The sequence below is a fragment of the Trifolium pratense genome, linkage group LG3 (assembly GCF_020283565.1).
Source record: "Trifolium pratense cultivar HEN17-A07 linkage group LG3, ARS_RC_1.1, whole genome shotgun sequence".
Taxonomy (NCBI): domain Eukaryota; kingdom Viridiplantae; phylum Streptophyta; class Magnoliopsida; order Fabales; family Fabaceae; genus Trifolium; species Trifolium pratense.
In genome coordinates this window covers 5,500,145-5,524,022 of record NC_060061.1, presented here as the reverse complement: position 1 = coordinate 5,524,022, position 23,878 = coordinate 5,500,145, and the positions used below count along the sequence as shown (strand labels likewise).

General features: G+C 34.4%; 3 protein-coding genes and 1 non-coding gene across 4 annotated transcripts; all 4 read left to right on the top strand.

Moving 5' to 3' along the window:
- The first annotated feature begins 103 nt into the window (after positions 1 to 103).
- Positions 104 to 3,407, top strand: LOC123915639 (putative RING-H2 finger protein ATL69). Its single transcript, XM_045966829.1, has 2 exons — positions 104 to 725; positions 2,982 to 3,407. Exons 1-2 carry the CDS (start codon positions 515 to 517, stop codon positions 3,329 to 3,331), a joined length of 561 nt encoding a protein of 186 aa, XP_045822785.1. The 5' UTR covers positions 104 to 514; the 3' UTR covers positions 3,332 to 3,407.
- Positions 3,408 to 3,774: 367 nt separating this feature from the next.
- Positions 3,775 to 3,847, top strand: TRNAA-CGC. The gene has a single exon. It is a non-coding gene; the product is annotated as a tRNA-Ala (tRNA).
- Positions 3,848 to 3,925: 78 nt separating this feature from the next.
- On the top strand, positions 3,926 to 9,662 carry LOC123915636. Its single transcript, XM_045966826.1, has 12 exons — positions 3,926 to 4,513; positions 4,975 to 5,135; positions 5,259 to 5,336; positions 5,925 to 6,004; positions 6,360 to 6,444; positions 6,587 to 7,006; positions 7,188 to 7,295; positions 7,968 to 8,035; positions 8,196 to 8,283; positions 8,418 to 8,489; positions 8,571 to 8,624; positions 9,154 to 9,662. Exons 1-12 carry the CDS (start codon positions 4,102 to 4,104, stop codon positions 9,232 to 9,234), a joined length of 1,707 nt encoding a protein of 568 aa, XP_045822782.1. The 5' UTR covers positions 3,926 to 4,101; the 3' UTR covers positions 9,235 to 9,662.
- Positions 9,663 to 18,571: 8,909 nt separating this feature from the next.
- Positions 18,572 to 23,062, top strand: LOC123915635 (UDP-glucose 4-epimerase GEPI48). Its single transcript, XM_045966825.1, has 9 exons — positions 18,572 to 19,111; positions 20,214 to 20,263; positions 20,403 to 20,538; positions 20,850 to 20,951; positions 21,075 to 21,302; positions 21,479 to 21,557; positions 21,754 to 21,836; positions 22,403 to 22,494; positions 22,652 to 23,062. Exons 1-9 carry the CDS (start codon positions 18,926 to 18,928, stop codon positions 22,734 to 22,736), a joined length of 1,041 nt encoding a protein of 346 aa, XP_045822781.1. The 5' UTR covers positions 18,572 to 18,925; the 3' UTR covers positions 22,737 to 23,062.
- Positions 23,063 to 23,878: the final 816 nt, after the last annotated feature.

Genomic DNA, 23,878 nt, shown 5'->3' with positions numbered 1-23,878 from the left:
ATGTGTATGTTACTATGTCTTAATTATTATTTTCCACCTTCAAACTTCTAAAGGCGAACAAATATGCAAAACTTTATCATGTGGTGACATAGAAGCTAATCAAGCCCCTCGTTGTAGCTATTTTCCAAATCCATCCTTCCAACTTTCTTGTAACAACCAAAGCCAAACAATCCTCAATCTCCCCGAAACAGATAACTTAATCATTAAAAACATCAATTACACGACACAAACAATTAAAGTCAATGACCCTAAAGGATGTCTCCCAAAACGTTACTTAGATAACAATTTTAACTTTTCATATTCACCTTTTAAATTAAACCCCGAAATTTACAATCTTGACTTCATTTTCCTTCGTTGTCCTTCCAATGTTACCACCGATCTTTCATCATCATCGTTTCAATTTCCATTAACATCAACTTCTTGTTTATGCAACGATGAAAAACATTCGAACTTGTCTTCTTCTTCGGTTATATTTTTATTGGAACCACCTTATGCGAATATAACGTTGTTTGAAATGTGTGAGGTGATTTCAACGACTTCTGTTCCGATACCGTGGAAGGATTTGAATATGTGGCCATTTTGGCGTGATATTAACAATGATGTTGAATTGGTGTGGACTAATCCTAGCTGTGGTAAGTGTGCACTTAATGGTCAATTTTGTGGGTTTTCTGAGGATTTTAAAAATAACCTTCAAGTTCAATGTTTTGACAGTTCCTCCAATCAAGGTATGTTCTTCTTTCTGTACGCTAGCTAGCTACGTGCTTTCATTTTCAGTCTTACATTCTATGGCTGTGATTAATTCTCAACAATACACTCATATTAACGTTTAATTTTCTAGCCTCAACTTAGTTGCTTAGACTGTTTTAACATTTCTCCTCTAGTACTTATTCTCTAAGCTCAATTTACAAAACTCATTTACAATCCGTTTATAATAAACAATACTAAAAGTAAGTTTTAATTGAAATAGTGGGAAGAAGATTTTAAAATATGTTTATAAATAAGAGCGATGATTACTTTTCAAGTTGATTTTGTTGGGTCATCACGAGGGGGCAGCCGGGGATCATCCACATTGGGCTTAAGAAAAACTCTACAAGTGAGTTGGACACCACACTCTTACCCAAAACCTTATGGTGTTAGGTTTATGGGTCATCTCACTTATAAAGTGTTCAACCTCCACTTTTCTAAGCAATGTGAGACTTAACCACTTACACTTGCCACAACAATCTCCCCCTAAGTGTGAGTCCATCCACTATTGGATATGCTCCCCCTCAAGCGGAAGCTTTCTTCATCCTACACTTGTACCGCCGTAAGCCACACTGCTCCACGGGACTCGCCGCCTGACCACCTTTGTCAGGAAGACTTTCGATACAAGGAGTCAGTTCAACCTTTCGTCGAACCATCAGCTCTGATACCACTGTTGGGTCATCACGAGGGGGCAGTCGGGGATCATCCACATTGGGCTTAAGAACAACTCTACAAGTGAGTTGGACACCACACTCTTACCCAAAACCTTAAGGTGTTAGGTTTATGGGTCATCTCACTTATAAAGTGTTCAACCTCCACTTTTCTAAGCAATGTGGGACTTAATCGCTCACACTTGCCACAACAGATTTTGTATGGTTAGTTAGATTTAACCAAAAAAAATTAAAATAGTCTCAGAGTCTCATTCAAAATCTATTGAACTACATATTATTAGGTTTCTGTTATCGACTCACCGACTATTTTATATTCATGTACTAAGTCCAATATATAATATTATTATTACTATTAGGCGTAAAAAGTGTGTTAAGAGTCATATATTGATTTGATTGAGGGAAAAATTTTGTATCTTAAAAAGCATGTTTTGTATCTTATAATTTATACCTAACTCAAATTTTAAAGGAGAGAATGTTTAATCTACTTTACATCATTGAAGATCAAAAACAAAATTTCAACAATTTCAATTTAGAAAAATTTATCTGCAAACACAACATTAGTATGGATATAGTTAGAATTAATAAAAGAATGTTTACCCTTTTTTAATGTATTCTAAGGGTTATTCAACCCCCTTTTTTAATTTATTTTAATTTTTAAGGTTATTCAACCCTTCAAACACATACAAATTGGGAACCTTGTGAGTGGCTAGATGTGGCCGATTTGCTTTCATGCTATAATTTCTATGTTTATACCCCCAAAAGAAGACAAATGTGTGAAACAAGGAAGAAAGAAAGAAATGTATATATCATTTTCAATTCTACATATTTTAATCCGTCAAAAAAAAAAAAATCTACATATTTTAGGACTTAGACACATACGGTATATGACAAGTTGAGACAATGTGACAAACAAGTTTCTTTCAAGGCTTGACAAATTTTGTACCTATATTATTTGTACCTCTAAAATTATAACAGCTTATATATTTCAAGAGTTACTAAAATGATAACAACTTTCCAAAAAAAGTTATTTTAAGAAGTTAAACATAAATTTTGAATTAGCTTTTTTCTTCTTTTTCAAAATACATATATTTTGTTAATATTTCTGATACTTGTTTGCTTTAAAAAGTTAAGAGTGATTTTTTTTCTTACAAAAAAATAGATGATATTCCCGTATGTATAATTCAATTGGTAGGAACATTGAATTTTATACGTACAGTTGGGGTTAGAACCAGCATTTTTCACTTATTGTTGGTATTTCAAGTGTGAGTTAAGTTTCACATTGGATAGAAAAATGAATGTTGAACACTTTATAAGTGAGATGACCCATGAACCTAATGTCTTAAAGTTTTGGGTTAAGATATGGTGTCAAACTCGTTTACGTAGTTGTTCAAAGCCCAACGTGATGATCCTCGGACCTCTTCGTGACCCAACATTTATTCATCTCAATAGGTGAATTTTTAGCCATTATGACAAAAACAAATTAAGATGATAACTCTCTCATTTATTGTTTTATTTTTAATAAGTTGTTTGTAGCATTGATTTAGATGACATATATATTTTTCATAGGTCTCTCAAGAAGTGCCAAATTCGGTTTGGCAATAGGAGTGGGAATACCTGCATTTGTATGTCTAATTGGCTTTGCTTGCTTCTGTTGTGGTAAGAAGGGAACAACCCCACTTGATGGACAAAGAACCTCATCAAATGTTCCTACACTAACAATTTCCTTAGCACCACTCCCTTTATTTGTAACGGGCCTTGATGGTGCCACAATTGAAAAGTATCCCAAAACTCTTCTTGGAGAAAGTGGACGTTTATTAAAGCCTAATGACAACACTTGCTCAATTTGTTTATCTGAATATCAACCTAAGGATACCTTGAGAAGCATCCCTGAATGTAACCATTATTTTCAATCCTAGCTTCCGTGTACAGAATCCAATGATGAACTAAAAATGTAGGAAGAGGTTGATGAAGCATTACAAAGAACTTCTAGGTGCTAACTGCTACCATTCATATCATATCTAATTGACTAAAATTCTAGTATAATGATTTTCCTCTGTATGAGTAATAATAAAACTCCAATTATATACATCATGTCCTATCCTATAAGAATAAAACTCCAATCTAAGATAATCTTTTTTGGTCAAGACGGTAAGATAACTTTTAATGGCTTAAAATGAATTTGAATTATTGATCAGAGAATCAAGTTGTAAAATAAATGAAATTCAGAATAAGGTTAATGAAATGAAACATAACCAAATATGAGACCAATAAACTAAAATTGTGGTAAGTACTGTACTTTTGTTTCGAGGCATTGTATTGTTACCAGTCAAATACTAGAATCTATGAAAACTTAACATCAGGGGGTGTAGCTCATATGGTAGAGCGCTCGCTTCGCATGCGAGAGGCACGGGGTTCGATTCCCCGCACCTCCATATATTTCAAACATATCTAATAAAAACAATATTTTGAACTTTTCTAGAAATAAATTAATTAATTTATCAAATTGAAAAATTGCACTTTATCCATTTCGATTCTCTATCCACCACAATTGAATTACTTACTCAACTGAACTTCCATTCTCTGCTTCTTCCTCCTATGTCTCTCTTCTCACAAACCATAGAAAGTGAGAATAATCGATTAAATTCATAATCTAACCAACTAACTTTTTTGCATTTCAATTTATGCTATGATTCTAAACGTATCACCTCCTTCCTTCTCTCGCACACTTCCTCACCCTTCAATTAAACTCTCTGAAACTTGTTCCAACCGCAACACCAACGCTTCTTATCCTCTTCTCATTTTCACAACTTCATCGTTTCCTAAACCATTCAAATTTCTCAATCTCAAAGCTTCCGTTAGCGAAAGCCAAAATGAAACTTCTAATTCCAACTTATTGGATCAACAGTTTCTTCTCCGAATTGCTGCAACCGCTAAAGACGCTGACGAGGCATTGCAGTTAATTGCTGATAACTCTTCCACTAACGGTGGTATAGTTTCTACCGCTGATTGTTGCTCTATTATTTCCAACGCGCTTGATCGGAATAATCACCAACTTGCTTTGTCCATTTTCTATGCCATGCGCTCCACTTTTCATCAAGGTTATCTTTTCTCAATATAACTAGTGCTTATTTATTTCACTACTGTTGTCTTAGGCCTGTTTGGATAAATAGCTTAATTAAGTGCTTATAGATAAGCTCTTATGATAGTACTTATTTAACATCAGTATTTTGATGTTAAAATAACACACGATTGTATATTATGTACTAATATATAATCTATTCCTATAACAAGTTAAATTGTTTTCAATCTAAGCTATAAGTTGTTTTCAATTTATTTTGGAGAGTATATAAAGATAAGCTGAAGACAGTTTATGAAGATGTCATAAGCTATTTCCACTCTCCTAAACGATATTACAAGTGTTTATGTTATTAGATAAGCTAAAATAAGTTGATCCAAAGAGGCTTTTGGTCATTAGAATTTGATTTTGATGATGAACTGTGTGTTTGGTCATTACAATTTGATTTTGATGATGAACTGTGTGTTTGTGTACACTGATCAGTTGGTGAGACTGGCCCTTTAGTCGAGAGATGGAAGTGGTCAAGGCCAAATGCACGCGTTTATACAATGTTGATTCAGGGGTTGGCTGCATCTTTGAGGGTTTCAGATGCTCTTAGTGTGGTTAAATATATCTGTGAAGTGGGTGTCTCTCCTTCTGAGGAGGTACAGTTAAATAGTTTTTCATGTTTCCTAGTTTCTCTTGAGTTCTTCATTTCAAGGCACTGGTGTTTCAAAAATTGGACTTGCTTTGTAGTAACAGTTTTTGACTTATGGGAATTGTTCCAGGTTCCCTTTGGGAAGATAGTGAGGTGTCCTAGTTGTCAGATAGCTGTTGCAGTTGCACAGCCACAGCAAGGTATTCAGGTATTTATTACTCTCTTGCCTATACACAACATTATTATTTTAGTTTGATTTTCCTATTTAGTTTTTTTGGTTACAATTTTCCTATGTGATTTACTGAGTTCAATTTCAAGCGAAAACTTTTAATTCTGCTATGAGTATATTATTATCTCTGAATCCTTGGGACAAGTTGAGGATGGCGAGCTTGTCCTTTAATTTCCATTCAGTACAAAAGTAAATTGTGTATCACTCCCCCTCCCGTTGTGCCGACATAAAACGGGTCATTCAACTACTATGACGTTGCCAAGCTAATGGAATGATAATGTTTAGTACAACATGGATAATTCCCACTCCCCCTCACCGGGATTTATTCCCAACTTACTCTCTTTCAATTCTCTTCAATTTCCTTGGTGATTTTTTTTTTTATACTGGACTGCATGAGTATTGTTGATACTTCTGGTCTCAAAGACAGATTCCTTGATTAAATTTTGCCAATGAAGATTAATACTCTCTTTGTACATCATGAGCAATAAATTGTTTTCATAAATTGTGAAATATTATCTGTCATGGTCCTTTGTCGTGATAAATGAGGACATAAACATTTCTGAGCAGATAGTATCTTGTGCAAAGTGCCGCTACCAATACGAACTTGTTTCAGGAGACATAGTCAGCATTCAATCAGAAGAAATCAGGTTGGTTAGTCATATCATTTACTCTATGACTTTCTCTCGTCTTGGCACTTGATAAAAAAAAAACCCAAACTATATGTTTGATTGGCATGGCTAGTATGGTTTTCTATGATTTCGTTCAAAAAAATAAAATCAAAATGATAAGGTAAGTATTAACCCAATTTTGATTTGACCTATTCTATGAATCCTTTAGTTGCCATGGGATGCATTACACCTAATTTGTTCGAGTATTTGCCGTCTTTCCCCCCCTTTTCAGTGTAACCATGTTTGTCATTTTGTTAATTTAGCTATATGTATGTCTATGGTGTTGATCATGGAGTATTCACTTTTTCTAAGGATCTCCTCCTGCCGAACGCAGCATGGACGTTGCAGCATGGGAAAAGGGGTTAAGATTCCTGAAACTGATGAAGCAAGGCATTCCTTCTGCTGTTCACTCTATTGTGGTATATACACTGCACTAAGTATTGCTTCATATTAGTTTTTGCTTATATTAATTTGTTTTCTGAAATAACCTGTGCCAATTGCTGATATCTTTATAATGTCTCACTTTCATTACCTCTTTTCCTTTCTTCTCCTGCCATTTAGGTGCAGACCCCTTCTGGTATGGCTCGAACTCACAGATTTGCAACTGAGACAGTTGATCTACCAGCACAAGAAGGCGAAAGGGTAACTGTTGCTGTGGCAGCTCCATCAAATGTATATAGAAAGTTGGGGCCCTTTAAAGTAAGTTCAAGATCCCCGGATTTATATCCTGGTGAGGCTATGTGCATAACAAACCACAAAGATGGACGGGAATCACGTCTTGTAAGAGCCCCTAGAAAAGATGAAAATTCATCATTACTAAAACCTTCCATTCTCTTTCCACTTATTGCTTTGTTTGCCACCGGTGATGCTGCCTCTGGACTTATTGACCCCAGCCTGCCTCAATTCCTATCAGTTGCTGCAGTTTCATCTCTTGCTGTTGGCTCTGCATTGAATTCCTTTGTTTTGCCCAAGTTTAATCAGGTATTCATCAGTTCTTTTCCTTCCCATTAAGGGGTTCCAATTTATTTTTTCTTCATGCAACTTGATTTACTTCTCCAATTCTGACCTGCTGGCCCCTTTATTCACTGTTCACACAGGTTGCAATTGTGTATGTTCCCATAAAAGACATACTAAGTTCATATTCATTTATTTATGATTACAGCTTCCGCAAAGATCAGTGGAAGTAACTGCTATCAAACAACGTCTTTTATCTCAATATGACATGCTTCAGTCGCGCATCAATGACCTAAAAGAAGCAGCTGAAAAAGAGGTGTGCATTTTGCATGATTTGTAATTGGCATGGTGATGTTGACCTTTTTATTTACTTATTTTCGGGAAAGGGAGTGGTTACAAGAGTATAATATTCTTGTGGAGAACTTCATCTCTAACGTGCATCCTTGCCAATAAAATCCCTCTGTGGTTGAGTTCCTTTGAATACAACGTTGCATTGTTGAAGACAGAGATCAAAAAGCTTTTAATATGGCTCGTTATGGCATCTAACCTATGCTAATAATTGATAATATGCATACATAATGCACCCTTTACCACTCTACATTTTCACATTGGGTTCTAATTTGTATGAAATCTCATGCATATTGCTGCTATCAGTGCTCTAGATTAAAATTAGACTGATTGAAATTAATGCTGAATATGGTCATAGTTATTACCAAATATTTGAATTGTATATATTAACCTAATTGTTAGTTGCTGACAGAAAAACTTTGGAATGTCACTATTATCCTCTGGAAATTATTTGAGCAAAATTTATTGGTTTTATATCTTATTTCCATGATGTGAGAGTGAGATACTAAGATTGTATGAAAATAATAGTTTATTTCCTCAACTTTTTTGCAAAAAAAAAAAAAAATTATTTCATCACCTTCTGTTGAAACATACCTGTTGTTTGAGTTATACAATTTGATTAATTTTTTTTTTTTTGAAGGTTTGGATGTTAGCCCGGATGTGCCAACTTGAGAATAAAATTTCAGCTGTTGGAGAACCTTCTTATCGGTGAATTGCTATAACATCATACATCTTTGTTTGTAGTATAACTGATAAAATAATATCTTTCACAGACGATGATGTTGGTGTCCTCTAGTTTCGTTAATTGTTTGGCTCCTCTTATTTTGGTTTTGTCTGAAGTTACCATTATCAATTCATTTATATCTAGGGCTCGGATAAGTAAAGTCAAAAGGGTCCGAGAGAGCCTGCAAAACTCCCTCCAGGGACGAATTGAACTGATTGCTAGCTATGCTAGGGTATGTTTTCTTTAAAAGTGTGAAGAGATAACGTTCTCTCCTAGAAATACAAAAACAAAAAATTTAAAAAATCTCCTGGTTGCTTTTTTTATATTAAAATCAATAAATGGGTGATGATAGTGTTATTTGGTTAGATTTCCTCAATGATTGAAATTGAAGTGGAGATGGAAACTGATGTTCTGGCTGCTGGAACTACTAGTGATGTGGTAAACCACTTGATTAATATTTCTTGTGTATCGTGAAATCATGGAAGTAACTGCTTTGCTGAGAGTGTTCTTGTTTTTCAGGATGGTTTCACTGATCAGATAGAGCAAATCATGGAGCTTGAAAATTTAGAGGAGGTATATTCTCCTAAAATGCAAGTCTATTATCTGGTGTTGTACTTACGAACATGGCTAATTTTTTTAACTAAATCTTGCAAAATTGATCCTCCCAAATAATAAATTTCTTAGACTACCAAGTTGAATGTCTAGCTAAGAATCTAAGGTATCCCCCCTCCATACCCCTAATTGAATGATTGCAGTTTCTCCTCGGACTTGTTCACCAGCTTTGATAGATGGATATTGGATAATCTTCCCTTCAATTAGATTTTAAATTCACTTCACAATCTAATCCAGCTCAACATCGGGCTTGTCTTTCCGGACTTATATATTATCCATTTTCCCCATTCATAATTAATTCCACAATACCATTGATTATATTTCCAAAACTATAAAAATGAAGGGAATAGAGAGAACGAGCAATGGAGAGGATCCATTTCCTATTTTATCAGTGACTTTTCGTATGATAGTAACAATTTAATCCATATCGTGTAGGAGTCCTTCGCTTTGTGTTGTTATAGAAAACGTATTCTTTTATTTTGTTATGCAGAGATGGAAAATGCAAGCAGAAGCAAATGATGAGGCCGAAAGACTTCTTAGCTCCCAACCAGTCCCTTTGGACGAAGTTTAAAGATTTATAGATGTGTCTGATTAGTACTGCTACATCATTAGTTTAGTTGAAGCCTCACTTCCATGCTCAATGATCTGTTCTTGAATGAGCAAAAGAGCAGCTTCCAGTCACCTTTATCTTTTTAGCATACAGATTTTTGAAATTTTGGTATCTTAGAACAATTGCCATCATCAATTCTCGAGAAGGACTGCCTTGTATATTATGATCATAAATATGGGAATTGGCATCTAATTGCAAATATTTGTCAGCCCCGAAACCCAATCTCCTCTTGGCTTTTAAGTCAGAGGTAAATAGCAGCATATGATGTTGTAAATCCTCTGTTAATCATCTTGGTACTGTATTGGTTAAGGATCATATTGTTAAAATATCTGTGTTTATATTGTGTGAATTGACTTCAATCAATTTATCAGAATGTATCCATTGACCAATTGATAGACATTATATTGGATTTTGTATGTGAATGGTCGCATTATTGATTTGGCTATTGAAAGGTTCATACTCGTCTACTAAGTAATAAATTTGCCTTCAGCATGCCATGACTGTCTTTCTCTTTGAATGCAAGTACAAATCAAGTATGTGTCATGATAATTTGGAGTTCGGCTGGAAAGTAATTGACCAAAAATTGTTCCAGTAAGATTCAAACTCAGGGGTTTTCTAAACTATAGTAATCAAGTGGAACTTATTAATTATTTGTGTCAAATCACTTGGTTAGCAAGATCGTTTCCAGAGCTTAATTTCTTTGGTCAGTATTCGTAGTGGCAAGTATCACCTGAAAAGTCACATACACAAACAACTGTGAGATCTTGAGTGAAGATGTTTATCTTAACAATTATTGTCGATTGAGATAGAGTTTAATTTATTTAGAGATAAACGAATATTGTTGTTCACTTGTTTGTATTGGTGAGTAAGGCTACCGGTTTAACTTTTCTTAACACAAGAGCTACTAATTCAGCTAATCAATTAATCCTTTTTATTTGAATTGCTAAAACTTTCCCAGTGAAATGCATTCAGTTGGTCACAATAAAAAAATTAATTAATTAATCATATAATGTACGTGTCACATCAATTATGGTATATCTCCATCACTTGAGGTTAGGTAGGATTCCAAAATTGTTTATGTTTTTGGATTTACATTTACCACCGTCGCCAGCACGTTGGTCAGATTTTCATGCAATGATTGTTACTTCTTAAGATGATTCCATGTTTTATAAGTCTTCATTTATTTATTTTTTATTCCCTTCTTGGCTGTCCTTGTTTGTAGTTTCCTTTATCCTCAACGAGGAGAGAAGAGATTGAACAAAAATACAGCAGCATTTCATATTCCTCCATGTTCTCTTATGATTTGGAGGTACTACTACTACTAATTAAGGAATTATTATAGAGAAGAAGGTCCTACAAAACCATAAAGTTGGAAGTGTCAATGGAATATGCGTTAATAGAGAGGTTGGCTAAAAATAAACAGTTGGCTTGTGATGATGATTGTAAAGTGCAACTCCGAGGTGATAGATATGTCCTAGCCTATATGCCAAATTAAAAAATGACAAGCCTCAGTGTTACATGGTACATACATATGATAATATTTAAATGAGAGAATTATAAATAATAAAAAAATAAAAATAAAAATAAACTCTGATACCACTTATTGGGGAGTCTGGGGGAGCTCGGGAGAAACAATGGGCCAATAGTAAAAGATTACACTTTATAAGATATATTTTCTTTTTTATAATATTAACCATTTGGTGTAGGGAATGAGGTCCGATGATATAGAATTTGATCGCGAGGTGAGTAAAATCTAAATTGTTTGTTCGTATTAGGATTATCTCCTAAGACCGTAAATGTTTGGTTTCACTTTTAAATAAATCAAATTTTTTATTCAACACAAAAAATAGTGATGACTAATTACTAAGAAAAAATAGTAGTGGGTACGCAACCCTTCCTTCAACACACAAAAAGCATAATTACGTGATCGTCAAATTTAGGCACTTTGAATTGCGTAAGCGCCTGTTTAGGCTTTTTGCAAATTCAATTCATTGGACTTTTCTTTCTTTTGACAATACATACAATTCTATGAATTTAAACCCCCACGAGTTGAAATCGTGAGAATGAGATTATAGGAACTTTTGGATTTATATTTTTTTAGGATTTGTATCCACGTAAATTTCGCAATTTGTTAGAGTATACTAGAAAACCTAAATTCTTGTTTATGTACACACCAAAAAAAAGAAAGATAGAAAGCCTAAACTTTAGGAGTATTTGTTTTGAAATGAAAAATGTGTTGTAGACGAGCTTCGTGAATTATATTCATCTTGAAAAGAATAAGATGATCATGATACATAAGAAGTATATGTGGGTTGGATTGAATCGATTTAAGCTAATTTGTTATCCAGTTCGATCAAAGTTAAGTGGATTGGATGTAAAATTTGTATTTTTTATGTCAAATTCGAATCAACTCAACTTGAGCGGATTGAGTTGGGTCAATGAGTTATTACATATAAATTTTTAAGACAATTCTAAAAAAATATATAGTTATATGACATTTTAGTTCATAAAAATTTCAAAATTTAAACTAAATTTGACTATTTAAAATTTAAACCCTTAAAATTACATGAAATACTTTAAACATGATATCAAAATCTAAGATATTATTTATTACCCTTTAATTACATGAAGTTGTCTTATTATCATTTTTTACTATTCAATTTGTCGCAAATGGTTGAATGATATACGTTAATGGAAGTTGTTTTGGTTCTCCCGCTAAAGTTGTTTTGGGGAAGTTGTCTTGAAATTATAATTCAAGTTATTTTATTTTTGTTTACAATTGAGCCGAGGATCGAACCAAGAACCTCTAGCATATTATCAAAATCTCTCACCATTAGACCAAACCTAATGGCTAGTTGTTGTTAATTCAAGTTATTATTTATCATTTTTTTTAACTTCATTCAAGGGCCATCTAACATTATGGTTGTCTACTAGGGGCTGATTCTGGCTAAAGACATGATTATTGACGAACTTGTTTGCTTACTGAGTTATATGTCATCTACAGAGACCTCGTTCACGTACCATGTTTATGTTGTGTTAATTCAAGAAATAAAGGAGTTTCTTTCTAAAAATAATTTTACTTGTGAGACTCTTAAAATCAAAACCAATGCACATATTTGTTAGTGAAACAGCTTATTGATTAACCAATGCACATATTTGTCGCAAATGCCCTTAAGTTATTATTTAATTTAATTTATAATAGTAACCACCCAACCACACTAACAAACAAAAACTCCACCTAGAGAGTGTAACTGTCATTAACATGTTTATTGATTAACCAAACTTTTTCTTTCTTTCTATAAAATTATTAACCAATCATTGATCCAAAATATATGCTCCTATAACCAATGATCATATGCAGTGCACTGCCTCAAAAAAATAATCAGACACAGAACACAAAAGAGAAAGAAATGGTGATTAGAAAATAGAAACACCAGGGACTACCGTGGAAGGAATAAGGAAAACTCTAAGACGAATCAGGAACAGACACACTGGAAATCCACGTGGATGATCTGTAATATTCAACCATAAATAACTACTATCTTTGTTCTTTTATAAATCACTTTTAAATTTATAAATAATTGATTTTTTTTTTTTAATCAGAGGTAGTATTAAACATTAGAAGAATGATGATGCATGCTCTAATTACATGGTAGGAAAATACAATTTAAAAAAATTGTTTTAAAACTCGGACATTCAATTTTTAAAATTTTATTCTTTTAAGGTAATGAAATAAATTTTAAGACAACTTTCTCGTTCTCTTTGTTTTTACAAAAACAATAATGAGAGAAAGAGAAGAAAAGAATGTAAGAACACAATGCGTGAATGAGAAAGATGTCCCAAAAATTGTTCCAAATTAGTTATATAAATATCATTTATCTTTAATGCAAAATAAATTTTTTTTGTCTTAGATCAGGTGTTAATCCGCTGAAATTAAACTCACATATAATTGTGAGATCTGTTGATAGTTGTATATGTGTGTTTGGGCTTAGCTTGTATTGGGCCTAGTTTGTATCAAGCCCATTTGTGTTGCTTGTGTGGCAAGCTATATAAGTCTAGCATTGTAACCACTTTGAAAATCAATGAATAACAATTGAGTTGGTTACAACAAACTTTTCAGTTACAACAAGTGGTATCTAGAGCCTTTCAATAGGGCCTAGCTCCAAGAACCGCAGTTTTGGAGCTGTAACCGTTTTTCACCGCCGTACCGGTTGTTCCTTTTTCTCTTCTCCGGCGAAAGCATCGTTTTTTCTGCATTTTCTTTCCTTTCTTCAGCTTCTTGATTCAACAATGGCAGAACAATCGCACTATTTGCAGCCTACAGTTCCCAAATTTGATGGATATTATGAGCATTGGTCAATGCTCATGGAGAATTTGCTCCGATCAAAGGAGTTTTGGCCATTAATTGAGAATGGTGTGAGCATAGCACCAGCAAACGCAACAGCAGAACAAGTGCGTCTTGCAAATGAAAGCAAACTCAATGATCTCAAGGTAAAGAATTATCTCTTCCAATCTATTGATCGCACAATAATGGAAACCATACTCAATCGAGAAACTGCAAAGGATATTTGGGAAGCTATGAAAAGAAAGTATCAAGGCACAACGAAGGTGAAGAGGGCTCAGTTGCAAGCAATTAGGCGTGAATTTGAACTATTAGAGATGAAAGAAAGTGAATCTGTGGATGAGTACTTTTCAAGAACACTAACAATAGCAAATCGCATGACAGCTAGTGGTGAAACTGTGCAGCAAGTCACCATAGTGGAAAAGATACTGAGATCTTTAGCTCCAAGATTCAACTATGTTGTGTGCTCCATTGAGCAATCTACCAATGTGGCTGAACTATCAGTTGAAGAACTGCAGAGTAGCCTTTTGGTACAAGAACAAAGAATGCGTGGTCAACAAGAAAGTAGTGTTGAACAAGCACTCAAAATTTCCAATGGTGGAAGAGGTGCTGGTAATGGAAGAGGTAGAGGTCGTGGTAGAGGGAGAGGTGGCAGAGGTAGGCAAAATTTGGAGACTGTTGAATGCTTCAAATGTCACAAATTAGGTCATTATCAAAATTCTTGTCCAGATTGGGGAGACAATGTCAACTACACTGAATTCTATGAAGAAAAAGAAACCTTATTAATGGCAAGAACTGATAAAGATCATGAGATTAGAGAAGAAGTTTGGTACTTAGACTCAGGCTGCAGCAACCACATGATTGGCCAAAAAGACTGGTTATATGATTTTGATTCTTCATTCAAAGATTCAGTGAAATTAGGTAATGATACCAAGATGTCTGTCATGGGAAAGGGTAATGTGAAACTTTTTATCAATGGAAAGATTCATGTAATTACCAATGTATACTATCTCCCAGGCCTTACCACAAATTTGCTAAGTGTTGGGCAACTGCAAGAAAAGAAAGTAACTGTTGTGTTCAAAGATAATATGTGCAAGGGATATCATGATGACAATGGTTTGATATTCTCTACTCAAATGACTGCAAATAGAATGTTTTTAATTTCAGCTCCAGTTATAATGCCAATGTGTATGCAATTCTCCAAACAAGAAAGAACTCAGTTGTGGCACAATAGATATGGACATTTGAGTGTGAATGGCCTGAAATTACTAACCAAACTTGACATGGTTAATGGTTTGCCTGTGTTAGAAGATATGGAAGGAAGATGCACGGATTGCTTGTCAGGCAAGCAACAAAGAGAAGCAATTCCAAAGCAGGCAAAATGGAGAGCCACTGAAAAACTTCAACTAATACATTCTGATATCTGTGGACCTATAAATCCAAGCTCTAATGGAGGAAAAAGGTACTTTATAACCTTTACAGATGATTATAGTAGAAAGACTTGGGTTTATTTGCTGAAAGAAAAATCAGAAGCTTTTGAAAATTTCAAAAATTTTAAAGCCTTAGTTGAAAATGAGAGTGGTAACAAGATACAATGCTTGAGGACTGACAGAGGAGGTGAATATACCTCCAATGCTTTTGATGAATTTTGCACCTCTCAAGGCATTAAAAGACAACTCACTGCAGCCTACACTCCACAACAAAATGGAGTGTCTGAAAGGAAAAATAGAACACTTTTGAACATAGTTAGAAGCATGCTAGCTAGTAGAAATGTACCAAAAAGGTTTTGGCCTGAAGCAGTAAAATGGAGTACACATATTATGAATAGAAGTCCAACTGTGTCAGTCAAGAATATGACTCCTGAAGAATGTTGGAGTGGTATTAAACCATCTGTTGCACATTTCAGGGTATTTGGATGCATTGCTTTTGCTCATGTACCAGATAGTCAAAGGAAGAAATTGGACAACAAAAGCATCAAATGTGTTCACTTAGGAATAAGTGATGAATCAAAGGCCTACAAGCTGTACAATCCAGTTGATAAAAAGGTAATAATAAGCAGAGATGTGGTATTTGATGAATCAAAAGCATGGAATTGGGACAGTAAGCTGAAAGAAAGTGATGGAAATGAAGTTCTTGTTGACTCTGATGAAATCACAGCTACTATTGATGAACCTGTTGAGCCTCAGGTTACTCATGAACCTCATGATCCTCCCTTGTCCAGCTCAGATATGGACATTGGATATGAGAGTACAGATGCAGAAGATGAAAGTTCAGATGAAAATGGTAATCAACTGGAGCCTAGAATAAGGAAACTTCCAGGTCACTTCAAAGACTTTGTGATGGGTGCAGAAATTGACAATGAGCAAGAATTGCAGAATTTGGCTGTCTATAGCAGTAGTGAAGATCCATGCACTTATGATGAGGCTTGCAAGCATCAAGTTTGGAAAGATGCTATGGATGCTGAGATAAAAGCTATAGAAGACAATAACACTTGGGAATTGTCAGTCTTACCTGAAGGGATGAAAGCAATTGGAGTGAAATGGATTTATAAAACAAAGTATAATGAAATGGGTCAAATTGACAAACACAAGGCAAGATTAGTAGCTAAAGGCTACACTCAGAAGTATGGTATAGACTATAGTGAGGTCTTTGCACCTGTTGCCAGATGGGAAACCATTAGAACAGTGCTGGCTTTGGCTGCAAGCAAGGGATGGTGTGTCTATCAGCTTGATGTAAAGAGTGCATTCTTACATGGTGAGTTGACTGAAGACATCTATGTAGAACAACCAGCAGGTTATCTAAAGGGTGACAGTAAGCAGGTGTATAAGTTGAGAAAAGCTTTGTATGGACTTAAACAAGCCCCTAGAGCCTGGTATAGCAAGATTGAAGCTCATTTTTTAAGTGAAAAATTTGAAAAATGTCCTGTTGAACACACTTTGTTTGTCAAGAAGGTAGATAACAATGATGGTATCCTCATTGTCAGTATATATGTAGATGATCTAATTGTCACTGGTAACAATCTAGTTCACATCAATACCTTCAAGCAATCAATGATGAATAGATTTGCAATGTCAGATTTGGGAAAAATGAAGTACTTTTTAGGGGTGGAGGTTTGTCAAACTGATGATGGAATTTTCATCCATCAGATGAAATATGCTTCTGAGATACTAAGCAAATTTGGCATGGAGAACTGTAATGCAGTAAGTAGTCCAATTGTGCCTGGCTGCAAGTTGATGAAAAATGAAACAGGAAGAGCAAGTGATGAGAAGAGGTACAAGCAGATAGTTGGTAGCCTGATGTATTTGTTAGCAACAAGACCTGATTTGGCTTTTTCAGTGTGTCTTGTAGCTAGATTTATGGATAGACCAACAGAGATTCATGAAGCTGCATTGAAAAGAATCTTGAGATATGTTAAAGGGACAGCTGGTTATGGAGTATTGTACAAGAAAACTAGTGATGAGCTGCAGTTAAGTGCTTGGACTGACTCAGACTATGCTGGAGATCTAGATGATAGAAAGAGTACATCTGGATATTTGTTTATGCTTGGAAGTGGTGCCATTTCTTGGTCTTCAAGAAAGCAGCCTATAGTAACTCTGTCTACTACTGAAGCAGAATTTGTTGCAGCAGCCTCCTGCTCATGCCAGTGTGTTTGGCTTGGAAATGTGTTGAAGCATCTAAGGATAAGTCAGAAGAATGCAACCATCATCAACTGTGATAACAGTTCTTCAATCAAGCTCTCAAAAAATCCTATTCTACATGGGAGATGTAAACATATTGATGTCACATTTCACTTCCTTAGAGACCTTGCAAAGGATGGCATCATTGAGCTGGTTCACTGCAGAACTCAAGACCAGCTAGCTGACATTATGACAAAGCCATTGAAGCTTGATACATTCTGTGATCTTAGAAGCAAAATGGGAATGGCAGATTTTGTATGCTTAGCATGATGTATAATAGTTTGTGTATAAACTGATTTTTGGTGTTTGTGTTTGTAGAAATCAGTTTAAGGGAGGGTATGTTGATAGTTGTATATGTGTGTTTGGGCTTAGCTTGTATTGGGCCTAGTTTGTATCAAGCCCATTTGTGTTGCTTGTGTGGCAAGCTATATAAGTCTAGCATTGTAACCACTTTGAAAATCAATGAATAACAATTGAGTTGGTTACAACAAACTTTTCAGTTACAACAAGATCCTGTGTTCGAATCCAAGTCACGACGTCCGGACTAACAATTTTGACATAATCCAAAATATTTTACTTTATGGTTCTTTAACATGCACTTTGGTAAGTATTTGTCAAAACAATACAAACCTTTAATGTTTGAACAACTTATAGTCACGTAAGATGTTTATGGGCAAAATATTACTACTATTTTGATATTTTAGTCGACATGTATTTGAGACAAAAAGTTGTCTTGTAGTTTAGTGAGTAACATAAATTTTAGTTTTGTTCAATCTCTTGTTTTTCAATTTGTTTAGCTTTGTGAACAATTTTAAAAATTAAACGCACAACAACTGAAGTTATTTTTTATTTTTTTTAACTTATAATACTCATCTTTTGAGCATTTTTTATTTGATCAAACACATCCTTAGAGCACAAGTTAACAGACATGAATCCTTTTTGGCTCTTTCTCTCATGCTATTCATATTTCATCTCAGTTATTCACTTATTTTTTTTCTCTTTTCTGCACTATTTTTTTTTCTTTTGTTGATCAACAAACCGTTAAATTAAAAAAAGGATAGAGGGTCGGACATAAAGTGCATAAGAGAATTCAATTCCTAAGTTAACACACCTTACTTGAGTTGGGCGTGGTGAAAGTTTGAGACCTCAAAGTATACTTATCTCTAGATCTCATATTCTGAATCTCGTACCTATTTTTGTGTAGATTCATATACTCTATTTTCAATTGAACCTCAATAGTAAACAATATGATTGTCTCAAATTAGTTTTTTTTCATTTTATAGTTTACAATAGATCTAAAGCAGCAAATCAAACACAGAACATGCATATTACTCAAATCCCTCACCATTAAACCAAATTTACTCAAATTAGTAGTCTTGCATTGAGTATCAGTTACAATATTTTTTTTCTTTTTTTGGGTACAAACAATTTTTTTATTAAAGTATTAAAAAAGAAGAAAGGAAAATGAACAGAAAGCAAAATGAACGCTTTGTCCGAAAACGTCGTGGCGCGTAACAAACTCTCACGCTTTTCCTTCCTATTCCTATAAAACACCGCCCCCTACCTTTTTCTCTCTTTCTCATATTTCCAAACTTCAACGTATTCATTCGTTCATTCGCTCTCTTTTTCAATTATGTCAAACAAAACCATTCTCGTCACCGGCGGAGCCGGTTACATCGGCAGCCACACCGTCCTCCAGCTTCTTCTCGGCGGTTACAAAGCCGTCATCGTAGATAATCTCGACAATTCTTCTCAAAAATCCATCGACAGAGTCAAACAACTCGCCGGCAATTTAGCCGGTAATCTTTCATTTCATAAGGTACCACGCACATTCATTCTCTCTCGTTGCTCAACCATTTTCAATTCTTTATTTCTATTTAGTTTAATTAATTATTTAGTTGCAATGTCTTCTATGATTTTATTATACTTTATTTTCTTTTCTTTTCCCGAACATGGTGTGATTTTGAATAATTTTCTGATTTACATAATTTATTATTTTAGTCATTTATTATTTTCCGGTGGACCCAATCAGAGAGGTGAAAGTGAAAGCAAAAGTTTTATTATGCTTTAAATATCCCGTGAAGTAGTAAATAAACAGACGGTGGCAGATTTGAAATCGAATTATGCTTTTTTATTTTTATTTTTTTATTTAATTATTTTGGAGCTGAGTCTGTTTCACAATTGGCCCGACAAGTACTTTACATACTTTTTGATGTGATGTTCTTTTTGTTTATATCGTTATAGATCCGTCCAGTCTGGCTTTTTTTGCTATCTACCATGATCATTTTTATTTTCATTACGTACACATCTTGGATTCGCCGTAAATTTGACAAAATCGCGGTCATAGTGTGGTTAAGTTGAAATTCTAAAGCTTAACTTTTGCCAAACTCTATTATAGTCACCGGTAATTTTCAAGGATTGGTTTTGCCATCCAAAAAAGTTTAGCGACACAACTTGTTGTCTGTTTACTGTTTATTCATGTGTAGTTATCTCAAATATATATGTAATTAGTACTTTGGATGTGGAAAAAAAAGTTCCATTATCACCAATTCCTTTTTACCCCATGCTTTTAAAAAGGAGATGTGAAAAAGAAGAAGCAATCTCTGGTTTCTGATGGTGTAAAAAGAAAGAAATGTTTGTGTGAAAATAACTTAATTAAGTGCTTATGGAATGAATAAGTAATTATAAATAATCATTATTATATAAATCAAATGTGTAGTTGAATTATTATCATATAATATGTAAGCTATTTTTATAAACTATCTTATGGAGAGGATGAAAATAGCTGACAATAACATATAAGTTACAATTTTAGCTGCAATTGACATTGATGAAGTATTTCACCTACTTATGTGAAATTTATACAATTATTTTATCGTGATGATGACCGGCTTTTTTCGTTTTACTTCTTCACTCTGCAGTTGGACTTACGGGATAGAAATGGGCTCGAGAGTATATTTTCTTCCACAAAGTAAGGATTTTGCAGAAGCTTCTGTTATTTTTCTTTTATACAAAAGATTGCACATTTGTTAATGTTTCAGGTTCTCTTATAATTTCACTTGATCACTGATTTATAAAATGTTGCATATATATGTATTTTTTTCCTTCAGGTTTGATGCGGTTATACATTTTGCTGGACTGAAAGCAGTCGGTGAAAGTGTGCAAAAACCACTGCTCTACTATGACAACAACTTAATTGGGACCATTATTCTATTTGAAGTCATGGCCGCCCATGGATGCAAGAAGGTAACTCCACTTTAGTGTGTTAAATCTTAAATCCTAAATGATCTGGCTTCAATTTGCAATTGTCTACTTGTAGTTGGAAATTATCAAACCATTAATTTGCAATTGTTTGTTGAAAAGATTCAATTGGAGCTTGCTTCATCACAAGATATATTATATAGTCTAGATATTTCTTCTTCTAGTGTGGTGATAATACTGCTACCTTAAAGTGTCTTGTGAGGTTATTTATCAAAAAAAAAAAAAAAGTGTCTTGTGAGGTTGGTTGGTGCACTTTTGTAACTTAACATGATTCAATATTTTTTGAATGATTTCAGCTTGTGTTCTCCTCTTCAGCCACTGTATATGGTTGGCCAAAGGAGGTCCCCTGCACTGAAGAGTTCCCTTTGTCAGCTGCAAGCCCATACGGAAGAACCAAGGTATGACTAGGAAACTAGCAATGATTCTATCTTATATTTTGTTGTATACTACAGATAGTAGTGTTGGTGTATCCTATCCGAATCTAGGAATGATTTCTAACGAGAGTGTTTTTTTTCTTCCAGCTATACATTGAAGAATTTTGTCGTGATATCTACCGTTCAGATCCAGAGTGGAAAATAACACTGTTGAGATACTTCAACCCTGTTGGTGCACATCCTAGTGGTCAGATTGGCGAGGATCCCCGTGGAATTCCCAACAACCTCATGCCTTTTGTTCAGCAAGTTGCAGTTGGCAGACGCCCTGCATTGACAGTTTTTGGAACAGATTATAGTACAAGTGATGGAACTGGAGTATGTTCTCTTTGTTTTTGGCTTATTTTTATGAAGTTTTTACTTGGAAAGTTGCATGCTAAGCTCACACACTAACCCTTATTTCCCTTCAATTTGGATTATTTTGATGATAATGATGTACCTTTACCTTTGATTTCTTTTGAGGTTCTTACATGAAAGGTCTTGTCTTTACTCAGGTTCGTGATTACATTCATGTTGTTGATCTAGCAGATGGGCACATTGCTGCATTGCGTAAACTAGATGATCCTAAGACAGGTACTATTACAAAATGTATCATTTTCTTCTAGTAATTTATTCAAGCCATTTATTTTGGTAGACTCCATGGCAATATCAATGGTTGTGAACTGATGTTGGATTCCCATAGCCAATGCTAGTTTTATTCTGTGGCTCATTTTTTTATGTTCTCAACATGTGATGTTGTTTTCGTAAAATTTTGTGTCTGCACATACAGGTTGTGAGGTTTATAACTTGGGAACAGGAAAGGGAACATCGGTTTTTGAGATGGTTAAAGCTTTCGAACAGACCTCTGGAAAGGTAACAGAACGGTGATTCTATTTATGGTCCTTTATCTATTGCTATCCCTCGCCGTCATTTTTTGGGTCATTTATAAATGCCATCTGATGCTCACTTTCATTGTGTCTTCTTTTCCTTGGACTTTTAATTCAGCATGCTGAGTTATTTAGTTTGGAGCGTTTAGAAGAGTTTGTTTGGATTTATATAGCATAAGAAACACTTGCAACAGTTTAGAAAATAGTTTATGATATATCTATAAGTTGTGTTCAGCTTATTTCCATTACATCAGTTGTAATTAAGCTGTAATTTTTTTTCACTCTGGTCCCAAAGATGATTTTAATAATATGGGATATCTAACAAGGTCGGTTGTATTTTGATAAGATACAAGGATTTGGTAAAAAAAAAAGTGAAATAAGTTCACCAACAACATAGAAGTGGGTAACGAAATGTGTTAGTAAACGAGAATATACCCTTTCTATACAACTGTCATTCAATTTCATGGTAGTTTAAATTCCTTAAACATATTGAACAAGTTATTATTTAGTACAGGACTAATTAATTTATACAATTTTCTTACTATTCTTTAGAAAATTCCAATTGTAAAGGCTGATCGGAGACCTGGAGATGCTGAAGTCGTTTATGCATCAACAGCAAAAGCAGAAAAAGAACTGAACTGGAAGTAAGTGTTGATTTTCTCGAGGGCATAATTTTGGTGTCTTCACATTTGGCAAATACTATATTAGGAATATTTTCTTCATTTGATAAGAAATCTGGGCAAGTTTTCTTATATCAATTGTTCCCCCTCATCTCCTAACAAATTAATTTTCTTTGTGCAGGGCAAAATATGGCATCGATGATATGTGCCGTGACCAATGGAATTGGGCTAGCAAAAACCCTTATGGCTACGGTGAATCTAATTAAGAGTGAAGATTTTTTCAAATCCATTTGACATTGATCATTTATTTATATATTTATACAAAATAAGTTCTCTTTTGAACCTATAGGCCACTACAAATTCAGTTTTCTCTAGAGTTTTTCTTTCTTTTTAGCAATTCTAAGATTGTAATTATGAATTTTAATTATGAGGCAAATAAGTAGTGGTTTAAGTTAATGGTTCTTTAGATTCCAGCTTACAGGTTATTAAATGAGGATCCTCTCATGTTCTTCAACATGATTGCATCCCGTTTTGTAAATCTCAATCACATTTTTAGAATTAGATGATTTATAGAGATATGATTTTACCTCATTATATATTATGTTTTTCGTCCTATTTTCGCTTTGAGTTAATTTAACATAAACAGTTTGGACTACAGTCAATTCGAATTCTAGCTTGAATAACTGTGACTGATAACCTATATAGACAAAGTATTCATCAGAGATACTGAGTTTTTTTTTTTTCTTCCCTTTTCTTTCATGGTAAACACTACATTTCATTGTAAATGAACAACTAGATCATGAGCAACAACATTCATAGTTCTCTTAACATGCTTAACATAAACGAACTCAAACTTAGTCATTAACAACTTGTGATCTAAAATAATAGGCTCCACTCTACCAAAAAAAATAAAATAATAGGCTCCATTGCAGCAACATAACAATTAAAATTAATGCAATTGACAACAACAGCCGCATCAAAAGCAAGAGTGCACGTTTTAGATTGTGTTCCAATGCAATTTGCAAACTCCAGTGCACTCCCATCACCTCTGCAACTACTGGTTCGACCTCAATACTGTCAACCGAACAAGCACTGAGAATAACTAGCCCTGTCATAGCAGACCAGTCCCCATCCCGTATTAGCACCTGCAAAACAACCAGCATCAACAAGGAGGAAATTGTCTGCAGCATTGACATTACTAACATTATCATCTTGGTTAACCACAGAGTTTTGGATATTTGCATTTATTTGAGTTGCATCCACCACTCTCTTGCAAGAAATCCATGCCCCTTGGGGTATTTCTATGGGGTCTGCCTGTTTATTTTCAAAGACACACTTGTTTCTAGCACCCCATAATTTCCAAAGAAGTAAACCAAAAAGTTTTGCTGCCATTGGTTCCACACATTGT

Bases quoted from the DNA above. Each gene is read 5' to 3' on its own strand.
- LOC123915639 (XM_045966829.1), top strand. From the start codon at position 515: ATGTGTGAGGTGATTTCAACGACTTCTGTTCCGATACCGTGGAAGGAT. The intron at 726-2,981 runs GTATGTTCTTCT...TATTTTTCATAG, and splicing joins TGACAGTTCCTCCAATCAAG to GTCTCTCAAGAAGTGCCAAA.
- LOC123915636 (XM_045966826.1), top strand. From the start codon at position 4,102: ATGATTCTAAACGTATCACCTCCTTCCTTCTCTCGCACACTTCCTCAC. The intron at 6,005-6,359 runs GTTGGTTAGTCA...TGCCGAACGCAG, and splicing joins ATTCAATCAGAAGAAATCAG to CATGGACGTTGCAGCATGGG. The intron at 6,445-6,586 runs GTATATACACTG...CCTGCCATTTAG, and splicing joins CTGCTGTTCACTCTATTGTG to GTGCAGACCCCTTCTGGTAT.
- LOC123915635 (XM_045966825.1), top strand. From the start codon at position 18,926: ATGTCAAACAAAACCATTCTCGTCACCGGCGGAGCCGGTTACATCGGC. The intron at 20,539-20,849 runs GTAACTCCACTT...GAATGATTTCAG, and splicing joins CCGCCCATGGATGCAAGAAG to CTTGTGTTCTCCTCTTCAGC. The intron at 22,495-22,651 runs GTAAGTGTTGAT...TTCTTTGTGCAG, and splicing joins GAAAAAGAACTGAACTGGAA to GGCAAAATATGGCATCGATG.